The sequence below is a fragment of the Myotis lucifugus genome, unplaced genomic scaffold (assembly GCF_000147115.1).
Source record: "Myotis lucifugus unplaced genomic scaffold, Myoluc2.0 scaffold_157, whole genome shotgun sequence".
In the NCBI taxonomy this organism is placed as follows: Eukaryota; Metazoa; Chordata; class Mammalia; order Chiroptera; family Vespertilionidae; genus Myotis; species Myotis lucifugus.
In genome coordinates this window covers 264502-288130 of record NW_005871205.1, presented here as the reverse complement: position 1 = coordinate 288130, position 23629 = coordinate 264502, and the positions used below count along the sequence as shown (strand labels likewise).

The 23629-nt window shown below is 37.9% G+C and overlaps 1 protein-coding gene across 1 annotated transcript in view; it reads left to right on the top strand.

The window, feature by feature from the left end:
• Positions 1 to 23629, top strand: part of NF1 (neurofibromin 1) — a 230024-nt gene that overhangs the window by 185869 nt on the left and 20526 nt on the right. Inside the window, exons 37-51 of the mRNA XM_023759565.1 lie at positions 2435 to 2867; positions 3433 to 3773; positions 7003 to 7205; positions 8617 to 8810; positions 9726 to 9866; positions 10021 to 10300; positions 10734 to 10948; positions 11188 to 11249; positions 11388 to 11502; positions 12036 to 12137; positions 14537 to 14677; positions 16267 to 16393; positions 18585 to 18716; positions 19649 to 19784; positions 21363 to 21520. Coding sequence (XP_023615333.1) covers positions 2435 to 2867; positions 3433 to 3773; positions 7003 to 7205; positions 8617 to 8810; positions 9726 to 9866; positions 10021 to 10300; positions 10734 to 10948; positions 11188 to 11249; positions 11388 to 11502; positions 12036 to 12137; positions 14537 to 14677; positions 16267 to 16393; positions 18585 to 18716; positions 19649 to 19784; positions 21363 to 21520 — 2780 coding nt within the window. The remainder of the gene's footprint in view (positions 1 to 2434; positions 2868 to 3432; positions 3774 to 7002; positions 7206 to 8616; positions 8811 to 9725; positions 9867 to 10020; positions 10301 to 10733; positions 10949 to 11187; positions 11250 to 11387; positions 11503 to 12035; positions 12138 to 14536; positions 14678 to 16266; positions 16394 to 18584; positions 18717 to 19648; positions 19785 to 21362; positions 21521 to 23629) is intronic.

The following is a 23629-nucleotide window of genomic DNA, read 5'->3' as shown; positions in this document are numbered from 1 at the left end:
TGATAAATTTCTATTGCCACTAGTAGCCATGGTAACATCATAGCACAACACATTGCTCACGTGTTTGTGGTGATGCTGGTGTAAACAGACCTACAGCACTACCAGTCATATAAAAATATAGCTCATACAGTTACAGTATTAGGCCATACCATCTAGGTTTGTGTAAGTGCACTCTGATGTTTGTACAACGATGAAATTGAACGTTTCCCTATATTGTTAAGTGGTGCATGACTGTATTTTAAATCCTTATTAGGCCATGTCTAGAGTACTACAATATCTTTTTTACTAGCCCTGACTCCTTTATATATATATTACTTCCTTTGATCATATCACCCCTTTCTTTAAAAATTAGAGTTGATTAACTCCTTAACACCTATAGCAATGTTTCAGAAATGTTCATGCAAATAACCATTAGATGAGAGGGTTTTTTTAAAAAACAATGAAAACTGCCAGGCCCCACGTCATAGATTTATATGTACTAGTAGGTCTGGGCTTGGTCCAGGAACCTGCATTTTTATCAGGCACCACAGCTGATTCTCATGCTGGTGTGACACTCTGAGGAATACTGAGCTCTTAGGAGAAAACCTAAGCCCCTTAGGTGAACAGTTTTGGTCCCTTCACAATTTAGCTATTATGTATTTTTCCAGCTTTATCTCTTAGAACTTCTCTGTGTGAATCCCCCATTCTAGCTAAACTAGCTGACTGTTGACCTCAACACTCCTAGTTACCTATCTCTTTTCCTCTTTACCTCTCTCCATGAGGTCTGCTAGTCCCTCCTCTTGTTGAGTTTGAAGTTCCTCCTATCCACGTCAGCTGGTGTGTCTTCTAAGTAGCTTTCACTGACTACCCAGTTTGTATTGATCTCTCTGAACTTAATAGCACTATTTTTCTCTGCATTAATAATAATGCAGAGATAAGTGATTATATACTACCTCATACTTTCTCTTTGATCTTGAAATTTTTTTATTTTTTGAAATATATTTTTATTGATTTCAGAGAGGAAAGGAGAGGGAGAGAGTTGGAAACATCATTGATGAGAGAGAATTATATCGATCAGCTGCCTCCTGCATGACCCCTACTGGGGATTGAGCCTGAAACCCTGGCATGTGCCCTGACCAGGAATTGAACTGTGACCTCCTGGTTCATAGATTGACGCTCAACCACTGAGAGACAACAGCTGGCCTCTTTTATTTCAAAATCATATAACTTGTCTCATTTTTATCTTATTTCCAACAAGATTAAAAGCTCTGAGGTGAGGATACTCATCTTAGCCTAGGTTGTAGTAGTACTACCAGAGTCATCAAGTATGGAACATTGGGCCAAAGTTCATATAGGTTGTTTTGATTGAAATTCTAGTACTGTGTTTCTTCAGGGCTTTCTGTTGGTCCTGACCTTGGCTGCTCACATTGTTTAGCATTATTTTTAGTATAAGCAACATATGACTAACATGGCTGGCTTAATTTTAAAAAAATGGAACTTATTGGCTCATACAACTGAATAGTCCAGGGATAAATTTGATCCCAGGAGAGGCTTTATCTAGGACTCAAATGAAATGGCCAGGGCCCAGTTTCTTTATTTATCTGCTCCGTATCTTCAGTTTTTAGGCATGCTTTTCTTCAGATCTCAAGATATGAGCTAACAGCTCCAAGGGCTCTGTGTCCCCTTGTTTATAAGTCTAAATTTCCAAGAGTTTAAACTGCAGTGCCTTAATTGGGCCTCTTTGGCTCTGGTTGTCCTAATTTGAGTCATTTGATCACTACTGAACCATTCTCTGTGGTCAAGATAGGATAAATGAATTCACAAAGCTATTCAGTTCTCTCCAGGGCTCCAAGTGGGTCATTTTCACCCAGACTGTTCACCTGGGAAGTTTGGTGGGCCTGGAGGCAACTTACCAGTGTCCACTGCCTTCTTCCTTGATTGACTGTGATGGACAAGTTTGTTGTTACTGTCATAACTCAAAGTTTTCAAATTGGAGATTTGTCCCTTCTGTTTTACTTCAGCATTACTTCTCAATGTCTAAAGCACAACTGTTTTAGAAAAAGGATCCAGCCCTGGCCAGGTGGCTCAGATGGTTGGAGCATCATCCCATGCATCTAGGTTGTGGCTTTGATCCCTGGTTGGGGCATACACAGGAGGCAACCAGTCGATGTTTCTCTCTCACATCAGTGTTCTCTCTCTCTCCCTCTCACCCTTTTCCCTCTCTCCCTCTCCCTCCCTTTCTTCCTCTCTCTTGATAATCAATAAAAACATATCCAAACATATCCTTGGGTTAGGATTAATAAAAGGATCCAGACTTTGTATAATTTTTTATTATTGTTAGTTTTCTCTAGAAAGCTAATCAGAAAATAAAGTAATAAAATAGATTAGTAGCATCTATGTATCTATTCAGAACTCTGTTAACAATCTGTGTCCTTTTTTTTGTCATCTTTTTTAGGTTCAAAACTGGTCAGATCAACGGTGATTTGCTAATATACCATGTCTTGCTGACTTTAAAGCCATATTATGCAAAGCCATATGAAATTGTAGTGGACCTTACCCATACTGGGCCTAGCAATCGCTTTAAAACGGACTTTCTCTCTAAGTGGTTTGTTGTTTTTCCTGGCTTTGCTTATGACAATGTCTCTGCAGTTTATATCTATAACTGTAACTCCTGGGTCAGGGAGTACACCAAGTATCACGAGCGGCTGCTGACTGGCCTCAAAGGCAGCAAAAGGCTCATTTTCATAGACTGTCCTGGGAAACTGGCTGAGCACATAGAGCACGAACAGCAGAAGCTCCCCGCTGCCACCTTGGCATTAGAAGAGGACCTGAAGGTGTTCCACAATGCTCTCAGGCTGGCTCACAAAGACACCAAGGTTTCTATCAAAGTAAGTGCCACTCTGTTAGCTTCGCTGCCTTTCTTGACTAACCAGACTGTACGCTGGCCTTCCTAAGTGTCCCTGTGGTACTGTAACAGATGTAAAGTAAGTCCAGAGAGAGAACTAAGCTTTCTATCTTCATGGAGTCCTGTGGATGATACAGATGTGTACACTTAGTTCTAGGTTGGGTTGGAGATAGAAGAGTATTGTAGAGAAGGCAATTTGCTCTATATCAGTCAGATGGCACAAATGAGTGGAAATTATCTAGTGAGAATTCTGATTATGGCATGCTTTTTGCAGAATGAGAAGCAAGAACTTTCAGGATAAAATCAGGAATTGTCCATAGAATTCTTGACCTCTTTTTAAAAACAAATTAATTTTTTCTGATGTTTTTAGTCTCTTTGAGAGCATTTATTACAATAATTATTTGCATATGTAATGGTGGTAACTCTTTCTTATATGGCAAACATAATATTTTGGTTGGTTGGTTGGTTGGTTGGTTTGGGGCCTCTTACAATTCAACATAATGGAATTTAATTCTTCTTCACTCCACCCTCTCACCACCACTTTCCAGGTTGGTTCTACTGCTGTTCAGGTAACCTCAGCAGAGCGAACAAAAGTCCTGGGGCAGTCAGTCTTTCTCAATGATATCTATTATGCTTCGGAAATTGAAGAAATCTGCCTAGTGGATGAGAACCAGTTCACCCTAACCATTGCAAACCAGGGCACACCACTCACCTTCATGCACCAGGAGTGTGATGCCATTGTCCAGTCTATCATTCACATCCGGACACGCTGGGAGCTGTCGCAGCCAGATTCTATCCCCCAGCACACCAAGATTCGGCCAAAAGATGTCCCTGGGACGCTGCTCAACATCGCATTACTTAATTTAGGCAGTTCAGATCCTAGTTTACGGTAAGTTATTTAAAAAATGCACTTCAACTTTATTCAAGGTTTATTGCTTTTAAAATGAACCACTTAGTAAGCTGTGAAAGCAGCCTCTACCCTAATACTGTAAATTGGGAGGTATGCTATGTTGGTTAACCAGCATGACCTCATCAAGCTGTGGCATATTCACATGAACTGTGGGATTTCGAATAGGGTGATTCACACTGAACCAATATATGTTCTTTGTCCAGGAAACTTTCATCTGAAACAGACAACGTAGCAGTTTTTGGGGGTTTTCCCCGAAATTTGTTTTTTATTAAGTCTACTCCCAAATTAAGTTTCCCTCCTCTGAGTCTTCTAATTAAGTTTTCCCGTGTTCAATGTATATCACTATTAAGGTCCCTCACAGTTAAATTTGATTATCATTGTTTGCAAAGGAAGGCTTAATGTTCCATAACTCAAAACAATAACATTGTTGTATATTTTCCATCTATGTGACTTTAGCAAAATTCTTGAAAGAAATCTTGAGATAAATATAGATGTCATCTGAGCAGAGATAATTGGTTCTGTTTAGGCTTAATACTGTGGACACAAATCAGGAAAGAGCATGGTCTATGGAGTCAGTAAATTTGGTTTATATATTTTTGTAATATATTTTTATTGATTTCAGGAGGGAGGGAGGGAGACAGAGAGAGAGAGAGAGAGAGAGAGAGAGAGAGAGAGAGAGAGAGAGAAACATCAGTGATGAGAGAGAATCTGCTGCCTTCTGCACGGTCCACACTGGGGATCGAACCCACAACATGGGCATGTGCCCTTGACCGGAATCGAACCCAGGACTCTTCAGTCCATAGGCCGATGCTCTATCCACTGAGCCTAATCAGCTAGGACTCAGTAGATTTGGTTTAAATATAGATCAGTTGTGTATGCCTTTAGGCAAAGTACTGAACCTGAGCTCGTTTCCTCATTTTTAAAATAACAATGTCATCCTTATATACTTACACATATTTAATAGTATGTCACATAGTATAGTATAGCCCCTAGCAAATAATTTGTGCTTAGTAAATATTATTTCCTCCCAACTTCCCCACCCTCCTATCCCTCCACCCCTGTGTGTCTCTTTGTACTTCTTCCTCTTTTCCAGTCTCCATTTCATGTTAGGATAATTTTTTCTCCGAAGTACCTTGAGACTGTCAAGGTTTTTACATATATAAATTCTTGGCTTCAGAAAACCTTCCCTAGGGTATAACATAGCCCAGGTTTAATAAGTGGACCTTTTAGGATTCCAGATCTCCCTATTTAAAAGGGGAAAATATCAAGATTTTTTTACATGGGTGGGTCTCATGGGGTTCATGAACTCTCAGAAATTATACACAAGATTTTGTGTATTCTTTGCTCTTATTCTCTCAGAGAAGTCTGACACCTACCCCCACGTTGAGGGACCCCAGTTTCTTTTATTTTACTTTAGAACGAGAGAGGAAGGGAGAGAGAGAGAAACATCACTTTTTTGTCCCACTTATTTATGCATTCATTGGTTGTTTCTTGTATGTGCCCTGACCAGGGATCAAACTGGCAACCTTGGCGTATCCAGATGACTCTCTAATCAGCTGAGCTACCTGGCCAGGGCCAGGACCTTAGTTCTTTATAGTTGTTGAAATATGCAGAGCATAGCCCTAGCCGGTTTGGCTCAGTGGATAGAGTGTCAACCTGTGGACTGAAGGGTCCTGGGTTCAATTCCGGTCAGGGGCACATGCCCAGGTTACGGGCTCGACCCCAGTAGGGGGCATGCAGGAGGCAGCCAATCAATGATTCTCTCTCATCATTGATGTTTCTATCTCTTTCTCCCTCTCCTTTCCTCTCTGAAATCAATAAAAAAATGCTAAAAAAAAGAAAAAGAAATATGCAGAGTAGTCAATGTCAAAATGGTATAACTCAGAATTCCTAGGAGTTAGTAAGAGATACATAATCTTAGAAACAATAATCTTAATATTCTCATTTTGGGAAAATGGAGCTATATGTATGCCTTTAATATCTAATTTAAAGTTCCTCATCCAAGAATGCTAACTAACAATCTTCTAAAAATCATTTGCTTGGTAAACCTGTATTCTTCTCCTGTGAAATAAAGCACGGTGACAGCTTCTGCTTTTTGCTGGAGCATGTCATGCCAGAGAAAATGCCTTCTGGCAGACTTAAACTTCAGCGGCTTTTCCTCCCTCTGTGTCTATTGCATAAATATATTAGTATGATGAAAGTTCAGAGGCAAGGAAAACCTGAAAATTACTGAGCAAACAACCCATTTCTTTTGCTCTATAGGAGAGAAAAATTAAAATTTAAAAATGAATCTGAGTTTTTTGAGCTGTCTCCTAAATTGTTTAAATCTATTTTCAGACATTTATAAGGGAATTTTTTGTTCTAATGAAATCTGGATATATATATTAAGCTTTTTGTTTGTTTTTTTATTTTTAATAGTTATGTGGAAGGGGTTCATGGAAGAATAGAGGGGGACTTGGTTATGTTTAAAAAAATTGTAGTATAACTTGTAGGATACCCAGGAAGAGATTCAGTAGATGCCAATTGAAGGTTTTAACATTTTAATACGATGAGGGGCCATTTCATTTGCCTTCTTATGATCTGCATTATAATTGGATCTAGCAGGAGGAGGAACCACAATTTGAGTTTCAGCTTCACTGAATATGCAATATGCCTTACTCTTTCTTTCTGTTAATCATAAACCACTCATATTTTACATCTTGGTGAGATGTCTTTTAAGAAGGCCTTATCCTCACTTATCTTAGGAGCCTCAGAGTGCTCTTCTGGTTGTCAAGAATTTTCCCTTTGGGAAGACAGGGGAAGGGGCAGGTGGAAAGAGATCAACCAATGAATTTGTATGCATATGTGCATAACCCATGGACACAGACAATGGGATGGTGAGGGCCTTACAGTGGAAGGAATGGGAACAGGCTGGAAGAGGTTAATGGGGAAAAAGGAGGCCCTATGTAATACTTTAAACAATAAAGATTTAAAATTTAAAAAATAAAAATAAATTTAAAAAAGACTATTCCTTTAAAAAAAAAAATCCCTGAGTGATCAAGGGGTATTTTGGTTTTACTATAGAATCATAACAACTCTAATTGATCATAAAATTTAAAAATAGTTGATTATGCTTTGTAATAAAATCACGAGTTGTATGTTATGAAAAAATTTTGGAATTATAAGAAAAAATAAGTTTTAAAACAAATTCATTTGTGTTTTCTCCTAGGTCAGCTGCCTATAATCTTCTGTGTGCCTTAACCTGTACCTTTAATTTAAAAATCGAGGGCCAGTTACTAGAGACATCAGGTTTATGTATCCCTGCCAACAACACCCTCTTTATTGTCTCCATTAGTAAGACATTGGCAGCCAATGAGCCACACCTCACCTTAGAATTTTTGGAAGAGTGTATTTCTGGATTTAGCAAATCTAGTAAGTAATGATCATTTCCTTTAATGTGTTAACAATAATTCTAAGAAAATTCTAAGAAAACGCTTTCATTTCAGGAGTTACCAGTGAAATCTCTAATTGATTATGTTTTTACCTCTTTACCTCTTTTAATTTTTCACCTGTGGTACTCTGTAACTGAAGGCACTCTGAAGGGACTTTGTGGCATACCACACTGACAGATCCACTGAAATCCTGGCAATAAATCAAGGTGGCAAAGTTTTGATACCTTACATGCCTCTGAACCCACTCACAAAGTATTTTTCTCAACATGCTTCAGTTTAATTAGCTTCAGCATTTCTCTTCTTAGATTATTCCAAATTAGTAAAACATCTACATTGTCTCCTTGATTTAGGGAAATATTTTCTCTTTTCTTCAGCTTGACTTTGAACTATGATTTTATTGTTCATGTACAGTTCCTGGAGAGTGCAGTGCATATAATTCAGGTCCAGGGTCAACTCCTGACGTGGCTTCAATAAGTCTCATGGATTTAACATCTACTCTTCACATCTGTCCATCTTCATATCCTGCAGTAGTATAAATGTTGCTGTTCTCACAGCTTACTTACTGACATTTTTTCCCTTTCTCTCTCCATAACACATAAGACCTGTTTTTCTGCATTTAAACACATTTCTAGATTGTTCTGCATTGAACAATTGAGAGCTTTGACAATTCATCAAAATCAGGCCACTATTTTTTTTTATAATAATGAATTTTGGAATGTAACCCTAAAAAGAAAATGTGTAAGATAAAACAAGAATAGTGTAAAGATTTATTGAGAAATATTAATATATGAAGAGATTTGAGTGAACAGGCATACTGTGTTCCTGAATGAATAATTCTTCCCAGATTATTACAAATTCAAGGCAATCCAGTTAAATTTCTATGAGATTTGAGGGTTAAAAATGAGGTCGAATTTTAAATTTTTATAAATTTTACTTGAAAGTACAAACAATAAAGGACTGATTAAATTGTTGGATCTCCATGTAATGGAATAATATGAAGCCATAAAAAATGTATGAGTACAGAATTTCAGTTTGGGAAGATGAAAAAATTCTGGAGATGGATGGTGATGATGGTTTTATAACAACGTGAATGCACTTACTGCATAAGTGTACACTGAACTGTATACACTTAAAAATGGTAAATTTTATGTTGCATATATTTACCACAGTAAAAAAGTGGGGGATTTTACATGAAGTATATAAAGGAATTTTTGTACTATTTTTACATCTTTTCACAAGTCTTAAGTTTTTGTGGAGGAGTTGTACATATAAGTGTACATTATCTTTACCTTTTACCCCCAAATCCTGTATTTTAAAATATTATTAATTAAAATAATTTTTTATTTAATTTTCATTGACCATCTATGCTAATAGCATATTTCTCCCCCCAGGTATTGAATTGAAACACCTTTGTTTAGAATACATGACTCCATGGCTGTCAAATCTTGTTCGATTTTGTAAGCACAATGATGATGCCAAACGACAAAGAGTCACTGCTATTCTTGATAAGCTGATAACAATGACCATAAATGAGAAACAGATGTACCCATCTATTCAAGCAAAAATATGGGGGAGCCTTGGGCAGGTATTGAGTTTGCTTAAACATTTATCTGGTACCTACCTTCTTTGTGCAAATATTTGGTACCCGATTTATGCAAAGCACTGTTCTAGGTATAGCTGTAGAAAAAACAGTCCCTTCTATCAAAAAGCATACAGACACCCATTAACTTCTTGTTCTGGTTCAAAACTATAAATGTCTAATGCATGTCTCAGAGCCAAAGAAAAACGAGTTCTTTTAGCACTCTTCTCCATGGCATAATTCTATACAATTTAACTATAAAAATGTTGCTGCTAGTAAATAGTGCTTTGTGATATACTCTATTAGCTTACATACCATTGGTGTCAGTGAATGTTTCTTGATGGTGGGACAACTGCTTTTATTTATAGTTCTAGCATAGAGCACCAGTATTAAAATACAGAATATAATGTAACATTTTATTTTTTATCGGTCAAGAATTATGCATGTAATTTCTTCAAAGGAATCACTTAGGGAAGCTATACCCTTACTCAAACAATGCTGTGAATCCTCTGAATAATTTTAAGTGACCTTGGAACCAGTTCTGTAGCCCTATAGAACATCCCTGTGCTTGATGTCACTTCCTATGTTTTAAAATAATTACATTTTATATCGATCATACATTATCTTAGAAGAGAACACAGATGCTTTGCAAGTAATAATAATATAGAGAGATTTAAAATTTTTGAATTCTAGTTTCTGAATTTCTGACGGAATGAAGTGAATATCTTCATCCTTTTCTGGGTATTTTATGATAAAGTACACTTACTGACAGATCTCTATATAAAACAATATTTTGGAGGCCTCTGGTAAAAGGGAATTTTCATGTTGAGGCTGCTCTTTGAAGTATTTTTTGAAGTGTTTTTAAATTAAAAATTAAGATGGTAGCATGGCTAAAAAATTATGTTTCCCCTCTTCCACTAGATTACAGATCTCCTTGATGTTGTACTGGACAGTTTCATCAAAACCAGTGCAACAGGTGGCTTGGGATCAATAAAAGCTGAGGTCATGGCAGATACTGCTGTAGCTCTGGCTTCTGGAAACGTGAAATTGGTTTCAAGCAAGGTAATCACTTTTCCTTTCCTTTGGTAATACATATGGCATAATGTATCTCTTTTTGTCATCAGAATGTTTTGTTTGTTTGTAACTAGTTAAACTGAAAGTGTTTAGTGATAAAACTTTTTTTAGCCCCTGTTTTTAAAATTCTGCTTCCTTACAGGTTATTGGAAGGATGTGCAAAATAATTGATAAGACATGCTTATCTCCAACTCCTACTTTAGAACAACATCTTATGTGGGACGATATTGCTATTCTAGCACGCTACATGCTGATGCTGTCCTTCAACAACTCTCTGGACGTAGCAGCTCATCTCCCCTACCTCTTCCACGTGGTTACTTTCTTAGTGGCCACAGGGCCACTCTCCCTTAGAGCTTCCACACATGGATTGGTCATTAATATCATTCACTCTCTATGTACCTGTACACAGCTTCATTTTAGTGGTAAGTTCCAGGATGGTAATTTGTGTTTCACCAGCTCCTGTCTCCATTTTACACCACCTGATTGACATAGATTATCTATCTTATTGTTTATTATGGTGCCTTAACACAAAACTCTTAATTTAAGCTGCTCATTCAAAGATTAAATTAGCCGAAACCGGTTTGGCTCGGTGGATAGATTTCTCTGCTTATTTGCCATGTAGACTCTTGTAGCTGCCACACAAGCTAAAGACTCAGCACCAGTTGACAGTGTTGCATTGCTGGCGCTAAAGCCAATGAGAATTAAGATAATGTTTCTAGAGGGTTGGTTTAGGGAGCATGGTTATGTAATTTTGACATGATATTCAGATTTTCTAAATTCAAAATGAAACATGGCATTTGAAATTTAAAACTTAGTATCTTTAAAGTCTTTTCTTATTTATTTTTCCTTTTACAGAAGAGACCAAGCAAGTTTTGAGACTTAGTTTGACAGAGTTCTCATTGCCCAAATTTTACTTGCTGTTTGGCATCAGCAAAGTCAAGTCTGCCGCTGTCATCGCCTTCCGCTCCAGTTACCGGGACAGGTCATTCTCTCCTGGCTCCTACGAGAGGGAGACTTTTGCTTTGACATCCTTGGAAACAGTCACAGAGGCATTGTTGGAGATCATGGAGGTATATAAGCCAAAATGATAAGGAACTGAGTTAGGTCCCTTTTTTAACCCACTCGTACTATATAGAAGAAATATGGTTTCTTTTGCTTTGCACTTACTACTTAAATAAAAACGCTTTTATGAAATATGTTTATTGGTAACATATATATTATTTATTTGATGACATTACAATAAACATCATCTAAATGTTTCTAAAAACAGTTATGTGCATAAATATATTCAGAGTATCCTTTCTTTTAGGCATGTATGAGAGATATTCCAACATGCAAGTGGCTGGACCAGTGGACAGAACTAGCTCAAAGGTATGTCTCAAATATAAGTTGTAAAAGTGTGTGTATTTTCAAAAAGATAGCTAATACTTCATAGTCAATATTTTAATTATTTATTGTGTATAAAAATAAAAGTTTTCATTAGCTCTTCGGATTTTTTTTTAATTGCAGATTTGCATTTCAGTATAATCCATCCCTTCAACCAAGGGCTCTTGTTGTCTTTGGCTGCATCAGCAAACGAGTGGCTCATGGGCAGATAAAGCAGATTATCCGTATTCTCAGCAAGGTACCTCTCCCCCCTCCTCAGTATTGGTGGTTCCCAAGTTGTAAAGCAAATCTTGCATTTTTCTAAAGGACATTAAATTTGAATTTAATAAGATGTGTTGTATGTTGCTTATTGAATCTTTAAACAATGAGTTTTATTTTCTTCATTGTAATTCTCTAAAATGAAGAAACCTTCTCCAAAAAAAGATGTCTTAAAAAGAAAATAAGTATTGTCTCTTTTGCTAAGAAGATACTCTTAATATTTTATCAGTTTTCAAAGACTTTAACTATATGGTAAAACTGCAGTCTTATATAAAATTATTTAATTTGTAATAATTATAATAATGTCTGATTTCTTAATATTAGAATATAATATAGAAATATTAAAAAATAAAAGTCAAATGTGCATTAAGCTTACCTAGATCACTATAGCATTGGGAATAATCTGTCATTTATTAAATAAGAAATTGTTCTTGAACTGATTCTGAGATTCGGTTTAAGAGTTAATGTTTTATTTTAATGAAAGTAAAATAAAGAATTCTGTTTCCCTAAAAGGCACTTGAGAGTTGCTTAAAAGGACCTGATACTTACAACAGTCAAGTTCTGATAGAAGCTACAGTAATAGCACTAACCAAATTACAACCACTTCTTAATAAGGTAATAGAAAATGAGTGCATTCATTTTGGGTACTGGTGTTAAATCTTTTCTTTCAAATAGTTCACAAAAATAGGTGGTTTGGGAAATGTAGTTATAAAGAAAAAGTTATAGTTAAAGTAGTTATTTGAAATATTTACATTAGAGGAAGAATAAGTATGAAGATTATGTTCTCAAATGCTTGTGTTTTGTCTCATCAGTGCTAAAGGAAAAATAGGTATATATTCTTAATTGTTTTATCTAATAAGTATTGATAAAGTATCTGCTATATGCCAAGTACTGTTTTAGGTGCTAGAGACATAATACTGAACAAAGCCAATAAAGTTCCCTGCCCTCATGGAACTTACATTCTAGGGTGAGTGGGAGTAGAGTGGATAGATAAACAAAGTAAGTAAAATACATAGTATGTTAGTTCGTGGTTATTACTGTGGAGAAATGTAAAGCTGAGTGAAGTATACCTGATTATCAAGAAGATGATATTTAAAAGGAATAAAATGGAGTGGCCACTGTTTTAGGATGGTCTGAGCTCATCTCAGCTTTGTGATCTCAACCAAGTCATTTAACATATCTGGCCATCATGTTTGCACATTGGTAAAATAAGTAAACTAGACTAGATAATGGCGTAGTTTATCTTCCAACTCTAAAGTTTTGTAGAATTTTGTGACTTGAGTACCAACATATGCTAGACTTGAAATAGATTACAGAAAAATACTTATATGCTCCTGGTCTTGACTTACATAAGCATTCTAGTCCTAAATTATGTAAGACTAGAGGGCCGGTGCACAAAAATTTGTGCACTCGGGGCGGGGGCGGGGGAGGTCCCTCAGCCCGGCCTTTGCCCTCTTGCAGTCTGGGACCCCTCGGGGGATGACCAACTGCTGGCTTAGGCCCACTCCCCAGGGGATTGGGCCTAAGCTGGCAGTCAAACATCCCTCTGGCAGCCCTGGAGCCCTCGTGGGATGTCCACTTACCAGCAGGGAGCAAGCCTAAGCTGCAGTCGGACATCCTTAGCGCTGCTGAGGAGGTGGGAGAGGCTCCCACCACTGCCGCTATGCTGGCTGCCGTCAGCCTGGCTTGTGGCTGAGCAGAGCTACCCCTGTGGGAGTGCACTGACCACCAGGGGGAAGCTCCTACATTGAGCGTCTGCCCCCTGGTGGTCAGTGTGTGTCATAGTGACCAGTCATTCCCAGTCATTCTGCTGTTAGGGTCAGTTTGCATATTACCCTTTTATTATATAGGATTGTTATATAGGATGTTTCTCTCTTCTTCATCTCACAAGTAAAAATGAGAGTCAAAGGGGCTAAGTAACTTGTCCAGAGTCACATACTAATTAAAGAAAGAACCATGATTCTAATCTAAGGCTGTACATGTATTGCCCTATATACCACACTGCTAAATAAGGGTTCCCAAAATAAATATTTTTATTTCAGAGCATCAAGAGACTCTTAATATTGGTAAGAGTGACAAGAAAATTGAAAGGGTAGAATCTGAACAAAAGTTAAAGAGGGAGATAGGTAGGATTTAGTGTGGAGAAAGGGAGTGATAGCAGTAGGATTGGATAGGTGCTGGATCAGTGGAGGGATGGTAGGTAGACCATTCTATTTGTTATGGAGAAACTGTTCAGGAAAATAGTGACAGAGGAGGTTGTAAAGATAGAACTAAACTAACATTCAGCGTTCTTCAGGAAGGAGTTTGGAAATGTACCCATGTTTTCAAGCAAATAGGTAATATGACAAAAGCAGGACCTAGAAGGGTCATTTGGTAGTAGAGTGCAGAGCAGATGGGAGCATGGAGAAACTGGAGGTAAAAATAATCCACATTTAGATGAAGAAGGTTGGCATGGAATAGTGTCATTAGCCATAAGCAGATGCAAAAGAGATTAGTTTGGAAAAATCAGTAAAACTTGTTGCCCTAGCTGGTTTGGCTCAGTGGATAGAGCGTCAGCCTATGGACTGAAGGGTCCCAGGTTCGATTCCGGTCAAGGGCACATGCCTAGCTTGCGGGTTCGATCCCCAGTGTGGCGTGTGCAGGAGGCAGCCAATCAATGATTCTCTCTCATCATTGATGTTTCTATCTCTCTCTCCCTCTCCCTTCCTCTCTGAAATCAATAAAAATATATATTTTTTTAAAAAAAACTTGTTGACTGGATTTGGAACCAGAGTGTGGGAAGAAATCAAAGGAGATGCTAAGGTTCTCAGTGTCTGGTTACATACAGAGAATAGATAAAGAGCTTACTTATATATTTACCTTCCCCAGAATAAAAAACATGCCCAGAGTCACATACTAATAAAAGAAAGAACCATATGATTTGGGGATAACATGCTTTGTTCTTGTACTGAAGTGTGTTGAATGAGACTGTTTTGTGGTTCATGTTACTAACCTGAACGTGTCTCCTTGGCCAGGACTCCCCTCTGCACAAAGCCCTCTTTTGGGTAGCTGTGGCCGTGCTGCAGCTCGATGAGGTCAACTTGTATTCAGCAGGCACCGCACTTCTTGAACAAAACCTGCACACCTTAGACAGTCTCCGGATATTCAATGACAAGGTAAGGAAGCCTTCTATTGGGATTCCTAGATTATGCACATTTAGAACTCCTTCGTTCATTATTATTATTATCCTTTTAAAATCAGAAGAGGTCCCTAACTTAAAAATGAATTTCTATAATGTAACTTATTGCGAGCACAGTTCCTTACCAACTCATTAAAAATATTTAAACTTTACTGCATACTTTCTGAATAAAAATAGTAGAAATAGAAAACAGTACTCACTCAACACTAGTAAACAGAATAGGGATAAATAATACTTAGTAGTAATAATAGCTACCATGTCAGGCTAATTTTTATAACCCTAAGGTAAAGGTTAGCATTCTCCATCCCCCATTTCACATGTAATTGAAATTTGCTGAGAGAGTGTAGAAGTTGAATGTTCTCACCAAAAAGGGAGGCGGGGGTGAATATGTGAGATGATGCATATGTTCAGTGCTGCTCTAAACACCTCACTACATATATTTTATATACTCATGCTTTTGTTTCTTTGAGATCAAAATCTAGACAGACCTGAGCATGACTCTAAACATTTCAGTTGTTTGCTTTCAAAAATCTTTATGCATAAAGAAACCACTGGGGATCTTTTTTATTTTTTTTAATATATTTTTATTGGTTTCAGAGAGGCAGAGAGATAGAAACATCAGTGCATTGACTGGCTGCCTCCTGCATGCCCCTTATTGGGGATTGAGCCTGCAACCCGGGCCTGTGCCCTGACCAGGAATCGAACCGTGACCTTCTGGTTCATAGGTCAATGCTCAACCACTGAGCCATGCCATCCAGGCTCATTGGGGTTCTTTAAAAAAAAAAAATTAAAAAGGCAAATTCCTGGGGTTTAACCACTTCCCATGATTCAGAGATGGGATCCAGTACCTTCCATCTTTAAACAAGCATCCTCAGTGACTTTAAAGTGAACCGCACTTTAGGAAACACTATTACCCTGGGCACATTGCATACTGTTTTGGAGTTTCAGTTTCCTCATTTTCCCCCCTAGAATGTAAAGTCCACCAGGGTGAGTCGTTTTTGTCTGTTTAGTTATCTGCAGAACCTAGAACTCTGCCTGGCACATCAAAACCACACAGTAAGTCTTTGATAAGTAAAAGAATGAATAAATGCATAAATCTGTAAAAGGGAGCTAATAACCTTACTGCATAGGATTGCTTTAAGGTTTCAACATAATCGTAATAATGCATCTGGCATTGTATACTGTAGGCAGTGAGTGAACTCTCATCTTTGTCATGAATTTTCTGTCACCATGGTACACAGAATGCCAGGTACACAAAAAGCCCATACAATGGTGATCTTATTTAAAGCAACAAAAATTATAGTTTTTAAAAAGTCACAAGGATGTAAACTGACAGTCATTTAGTTTGCATTTCATCTTTCATCATCTTATTATTTATATGATTGCCTTTCTTGCACTAATTAATTTATAGTACCTTAATGTTCTGTGGTTTTCAGTAGTCTTGAAAATGATTTCTTTCAGCTTGAAAGGATTGTTTATCTTGTTATAGCTATTGAACCAGTAAGTGGTCCTTTAAGGAAAGTTCCTGTGTGAACCCATCAACCATCTCACTATTATCTTTAATAGAGTCCGGAGAAGTATTTATGGGCAATTCGGAATCCTCTGGAATGGCACTGCAAACAAATGGATCATTTTGTTGGACTCAATTTCAACTCTAATTTTAACTTCGCACTGGTTGGACACCTTTTAAAAGGTAGAGGGCTTGTGTCAGAATATTTATGAAATGGTATCAAGAATTCAAAAGTACTTAAAGTAATTGATTGCTTGAAATAATTTGGCTCATGTGTCTTATTATAAATGCAAATTTTATCTGCTTTATTGAATTATGTTCTGTTTAATATATGTTTTTAATAGAGCCTAATTTCCCATCCAATACCAGATTTTTTTAATAAAGCAAAAGTTGATTTTTATAAAATTCTTAAGTACTAAACCTTCTAATATCTGTATTATTAGTTAACACTACTTATATATCTTTTTTATTATCAAAATAAGACAGACTGCAAATAAATAACATTTTCTAACATGTTACTAAAATAATATCTTAGTGGTTTGGTCACAGATTTTCTTCAACTTGTTTCTTATTTATTGTTGATCAGCCCCATTATTATATCACCTTTTTGGTACTCTACCTTCACCCCTCCAAATGTCTAGATTGCTATAGCAGTGATCAGCCATCCCTCCCTAATTTGGCTTTACTGCCCACTGCTGACTTCACTGCATGCTAGCGTTGATTAATTAACACGGGACAGTCATGGCCAGAGATGGCAGTTAATAGGGACATCATATAATGGTGAGTCAGAGGCAAAGTCAGTGAAAAGGAAGGACTGGAATAAAGAGTTGGCACGAACCAGTGATTTTAAGCAGGTTTGGATTTGGCCACAATAGAGACTCACGGTAGAGCTTGAGTCTATCCTATATAATAAAAACCTAATATGCTAAGTGGCCAGTTGCTCATTCGGCCGTTCAACCAATCAAAGCGTAATATGCTAAGGATATGCTAAGGCCGCTCAACCGCTTGCTATGACGTGCACTGACCACCAGGAGGCAGATTCTCAACACAGGAGCTGCGCCCTGGTGGTCAGTGCGCTCCCACAGGGTGAGCACTGCTCAGCCAGAAGCCCTGAGCCAGGCTCACAGCTGGCGAGCACAGCGATGGTGGCAGGAGCCTCTCCTGTCTCCATGGCCGCACTAAGGATGTCCAACTGACAGCTTAGGCCTGCTCCCTGCGGGCCTAAGCCATCAGTCGGACATCTCCCAAGGGCTCCCGGACTGCAAGAGGGCACAGGCCGGGCTGAGGCACCCCCTCCCATAGACACCCCCCACCAAGTGCATGAATTTCATGCACCGGGCCTCTACTCTAATAGTTTTATATCAACTTAAATGATTTTAAGCTTGAGGAAGGGATCATGGAGATAGTTTTTACCTAATATAACACATATACCCACAACTTCAAATGTGCATACAGGGTGAGGCAAAAGTAGGTTTACAATTGTGAATATGAAAACAGAGTTTATTCTTATATTATTATTTATTGATTATGGTATTATCCATATGAACAGCTGGAACTTACTTTAACCTACTTTTAAACCTACTTTTGCCCCACCCCATATTTGATTTCACCACTGCAAAAAATATTGACAGTTTTAATCTCTAAGGAGAATAGGGAGTACTCAAAAGATACTGCACTTACTACAGGATACCAAGAAGAGGGATTGCAGTGGGGCTGATAGAGTGCTTGCTTATTCTGTACTTCTAAAAGAATATCAGATATTTTAAGTGCACAAGCCCCTATTTTAAAATGTCGTAGCACTGGTGATTAAACGCTGTCTGAAAATAAAGCTTACCCTTTAATCAACCCTATTCTTTAGGCTTTGAAAGCATATACTTCATTTATCATTTAGGCTTTTTCTTTAAGTTAAAAAAGAATTTTTAGGGGAGCAGAGGTGGAGTGGGAGAGGGTATAGGGGGGATAAATGATGATGGAAAAAAATCAGAATTTTTAAGCAATAGAAACGTATTTTCATGAGATATCTTAAAGTGAGTTTCATGGGATTTTTAAAAATCTCTGCTGCTTTAGGGAATGGAAGATCTAAAACACAATCATCTTTCCTAATTTCCTCTCCCTGAGGTACCTTAGAGCAGCGGTCGCCAATCTTTCAGATCTCATGGACCACCGGTTGGCGACCACTGCCTTCGAGTTCTAAGAAACATTCTGTTCTACACAACTTGGTATTTAACCCTATGTATAATTAACTTCTCACAAATGTTTGTTTTATTTCCAAATGGCCTCCTTTCTTTTCAGAGTTGCTAGTCACAGAATAAGCACTCAACAAATACCTGTGGAAAGAATAAACTACCTCCTTGTCTGTTTTTATTTTTTGTAGGGTACAGACATCCTTCACCTGCCATTGTTGCAAGAACAGTCAGAATTTTGCATACGCTACTAACTCTGGTTAACAAACATAGGAATTGTGACAAATTTGAGGTGAATACACAGAGCGTGGCTTACTTAGCAGGTAAAAAACACAAAATAGACAAAATTAATCTTACCACATCTGTATCTAAGGACCTTCAAAAAGATGCAGACACCTGTGGGTCAGTCCTTCAGCTGGTCGTTTGGCAGGGTGAAGAGTTCACAGTCCCATCCCATGGTGGTGGTTAAATTGAAAGTTTTGCCAAAAATATATTTTCTTATCAAGGAATTTGCATTAAAATATGTTCCTTTTGTCATCTTTGTTTCAAGATATCATGTGGCTCCCTGTTGTCTGTCATAAAATCGGAACTCTTTGGCCCAGCAGCCTGGGCCCTTGAGCAGCCTGCTGATTCTGTCCTCCTTTCTCTAAATGTTATAGGCCTCATTTTTTCATTACCTCTCCAGATTGATGGGCTATTTTAAGGAAATATATTTGCCATCTCCTAAAATTGCCTTTCTGCCTCTTTAATATTCATTCCTGATGCCATTTGTTTTACCTAAAATATCTGCCCATCCCCACCATTCCATTACCTTATTTGCTCTTACCTGATTTCTCTACTCAGCAGTACTTACTTAACACTTATGTATAGTCATTTGATGGAAAGTGACAGTTTCCAGTTTAGCAGACTTCGGTTTGTGGCAACTTTTGTTTGAATCATTTACATCTCAGAGAAATGGATCCCATACTACCTGCTCTGTCTACTTTTTATGTTTGTTGAGCTCAAAGGTTCATTAGAGGACTTGAAATATAAGATGCTTATTAAGTTTCTTAGTTTATTTCATGTTTATGTACAGGCTTCCAAAAACGGGCTGTAAGTCTATCCTCAGTGTTTTGTATCCTTAAACCCTGTACTCCCTAGGGCTACTGATCAATAACAGCTGTTATTCCTATCAGGAGGTTATAAGAAGTGTGTCCTGTTTTAAGTCAGCTGCTGATTTGTTAAATTTTCTAATCTGCCTTCTTTTTCCTCTTAGCTTTACTCACAGTGTCTGAGGAGGTTCGAAGTCGCTGTAGCCTAAAACATAGGAAGTCTCTTCTTCTTACTGATATTTCAATGGAAAATGTTCCTATGGATACATATCCCATTCATCTCAGTGACCCTAGCTATAGGTAAATGGACTTCTTCTGCCACAATTACATAATTATACTCAGGTTTTAATTTAATGTGCTAATGGAGGCATGCAGCAGAAAAATCCAGGAGGGAATATAGAGATAATCTAGGAAGAATTTGTAAATTAAAACTCGTTTTTATAAATGTACAGTGTATTTTATGTTGGTTAGTAGAAGAATTATCCTTCTAATCTCATTGTGCTACTGTTAACATTAGCTTGCTTCTTTTAAGCACAAATCAGTTGAATAATGAAAATAAGTTATCTTAAAAAGTATTAGGTTACAGGAAAGGACCTAAGAAAAAAACTGGCATGAAATATAAGCAGCATTACATGGTTAATGGAAAACAACTAAGTTGGTTAATGAAAACAACTTCTTGTAAAAGAAATGTACATGCCAACACATTTGTTGTATTATATCACACTAAAGTTATTTAAAAGTTTTTTATAACATAATTTAGATTATTTTATATAATAAAAGCCTAATATGCTAAGTGTCCGGTCGTCCAGTCATCCATTCAACCAGTCAAAGTGTAATATGCTAATGATATGCTACGGCCGCTCAACCGCTCGCTATGATGTGCACTGACCACCAGGGGGCAGATGCTCTGACCAGTATGTTAGCTTGCTGCTGGGGTCCAGCCGATCGGGACTGGGCCAGACAGGCTGGACACGCCCTGGAGCCCTCCCGCGGTCCCTCCCCAGCTAGCCAACTTCCTGCATCCCTCCCCGGCCTGATTGTGCACCTGTGGGGTCCCTCAGCCTGGCCTGCGCCCTCTCGCAATCCGGGACCCCTAGGGGGATGTCGGAGAGCCGGTTTCGGCCGGATCCCACAAGCCAGGTCAAGGGACCCCACTGGTGCACAAATTCGTGCACTGGGCCTCTAGTAAGGTAATAAGATATGTCCACTATATGTTTTTGAGGTAGCACATTTTTCTCTATAAAAGAGAAATTACATGAAAATATCATTTAGGGATATTTTATATTTCCAATTAAATGAAAGTATCTAAATTTTAGATAATGTTGAATATAGGAAAGTAATCTTATATATAGAGCTTATATCATTCAATTTATCAGCATCCCACTTTTCCACTAAAAGCCCCCAATAATTTCCCACTGAAATTTTAACAATGTATGCAAAAGCTTTCGAGCCATACTTGGTTTTCGACAGTCTTATTCTTCAGTCATTCCTATGATTCTATGTCTTTGAGGTATACCCTTTTTATTTTGGAAAGGAGAAAGTGAGTTTGTGTGTATTCCCCTGTCAAAGTATAAATTAGGTTGATTTTCTTGGTTTTTGAACTAAGAATACAATTGCCTATTTAGACTTGATTTTCCCTGATTTAAAAATCAATGTAACACAATTTTATTGAGCATTCTTTGATCTATGTATAAGATACTATGGCAAGAAAGTGGATTCTTTCTGAAGATACATTAAGAGTTTATACCCTAAAGCCCTTTAATTCACAAGTTTAAAATTAAGTGATTGCTATCATAGGACAGCCAGGTGGAAGGGGCAACCAATGGTTGTATTCTTCACCATACTAATTAATTCTTCTCAATCATTTAAATCTCTCAGGACACTGAAGGAGAATCAACCATGGTCCTCCCCCAAAGGTTCTGAAGGGTACCTTGCAGCCACATATCCAACAGTGGGCCAGACCAGTCCCCGGGCCAGGAAATCCATGAGCTTGGACATGGGGCAGCCTTCTCAGGCCAACACGAAGAAGTTACTTGGTTAGTGTCTCTAAATTATCTAAGATCTCTTGGAATTATTTTTTTTAATGCTCAGATACTTTCACTCTTGGAGAATTATTTGAAGCTGTTCAAGTTTATCAAAATTTCCTGTTTTGGGATGTAGCAAAGTTTTTGATGCCAGTTATAAGAGCATTTGATGGATCAAGTAAGCCATATCAGTTATGAGGAGTGAAAATAAGACCTTAAAACAGTATTTTTCTGATTCTTAGACTAAATACTGTGGCCGGCCTTGTTTTGTTCTGCCGTGGCCAGGCAGCAGGGAAATGGGAGTGGGAGAGACATTAACTACTCACTCAGATGCAGGGCCTTTAACAATACAGTTCCTAATTATCTGAGAGAGAACAGGATACATCAGTATGGTATGAAGCTGTAATAACACTATTTGCCATCTTTTCTTTAAAAAGACAAAACAGTAAGACTTTTTAATACTAGGTTTTTCTATTACTGTAAGATATAATCTGACAGTTAAGATTGTTCAGGTACATCGACATTTGCCAATGAGAAGTGCACCTAACATGCCGTGAGACCCTTTCCCTTTTCAGCAGCTGACAGCAGGTCATGAGAGCTCACTGAGTCCACCTCACCACAGAGGAGATGCAAATGGGGCTCTCACACAACATTGTTACTGAAATACATTGGGATCCCTATTTCAGTCACCAACACTGAGGACGGCTCAGTGGGTTTCAGTTATCCATGCAAGTATATTTTTAAGTGACTAGGTATTGGGAAAATTTGTGTTCATAAGGAAATCAGTGAACAAACAATAGTGTGAAATAGATAACCTGCCAGTAAACCATAAAAACAATTGAAAACATGAATATTAATCCCTGTTGCTAGTCACATAGGGCTGTTACCCTTTGTTTGAGTTCCTTTCTGTTTATACTTTGCCATAAATAATCATCTAGGAGTTTCCTGGTTACTTTGTGTTTTCTAATTCTGAATTTTCATGCCAAGGAAGTTATAAATGAAAAACTGGTTTCAGAGAAAATGCAGTATTAATTTCATTCAACTCATGTGCTGGATGAAAAAAGTTATGGTCTCTGCTCTGAAGAACTCATAGTTTGGTGGCTAAGACTTATAATCAGCCATTAACAACCTCCTAGGTATCACAAAAGTAATGTCTTGTTGAGGGGAATCTGAGGATCTGGGGAAGTTAGGAAAAGCTGCAGAAAGGAGATAATGTCTGAACTGGGTATTGAAGATTTAATATATTCTTGCCAGGTAGACATAAGACAAGGACGGAATGCATTCGAGAGAAGGGGAATGAATGGCCTGAATAAAGACAGGTCAGGAAAAACAGTTGGGTAGCAAATGAGGCTAGAAAAGGATTGGAACTATATTGTGGGGAACTGTAGGCTATGTTAAGAGATTTAACCTTACCGTGTATCCAGCAGGGATCTTTAAGTAGGGGAGGGGACATCACCAATTTTTTTTATGATGGTTTTTTTGGCTACAATGTGGAGAAATAGGGAGAGATTTTTGGCAAGGGGACCATTTAAGAGATTGATACAGCAATCCAAACAAAGCATGGTATAGGCTGCGCTAAGGCAGGCACAGTGGGAGAACGGAGCAGAGGAGTCAGGTTTGGGATAGATTTCCCAAGTAGAACAGGCAAGACCTAGTGCAAGTTTATATTTTAAATGTCTACTAAAAAGCTATTGAGTTTTATAAGTAACATTAAAATGTATTAGGTGAAGTGGTGTCTAGTATGTATATTCTATTAATACAGCTGATCATGTTACTCCATATGTTACTGCAAGACCTAGTGCAAGTTCCAAATAATCCAATTTCAGTACTTTACTTTAAATAAGAGAAAGCTATTTAACATCAGTGCAATACAGGATTAGAGAATTCAAAGGCAAGTGGGAAATGGTACTATTTGCTTTTTAAAAAATATTTTTTATTTTGTTGATTTCAGAGAAGAGAGAGAGAGAGAGAAACATCAATGATGAGAGAGAATCACTGATGAGATGCCTCCTGCACACCCCCCACTGGGATCAAGCCCACAACCCAGGCATGTGCCCTGACCAGGAATCAAACTGTGACCTCCTGGTTCATAGGCTGATGCTCAACCACTGAGCCACTCCT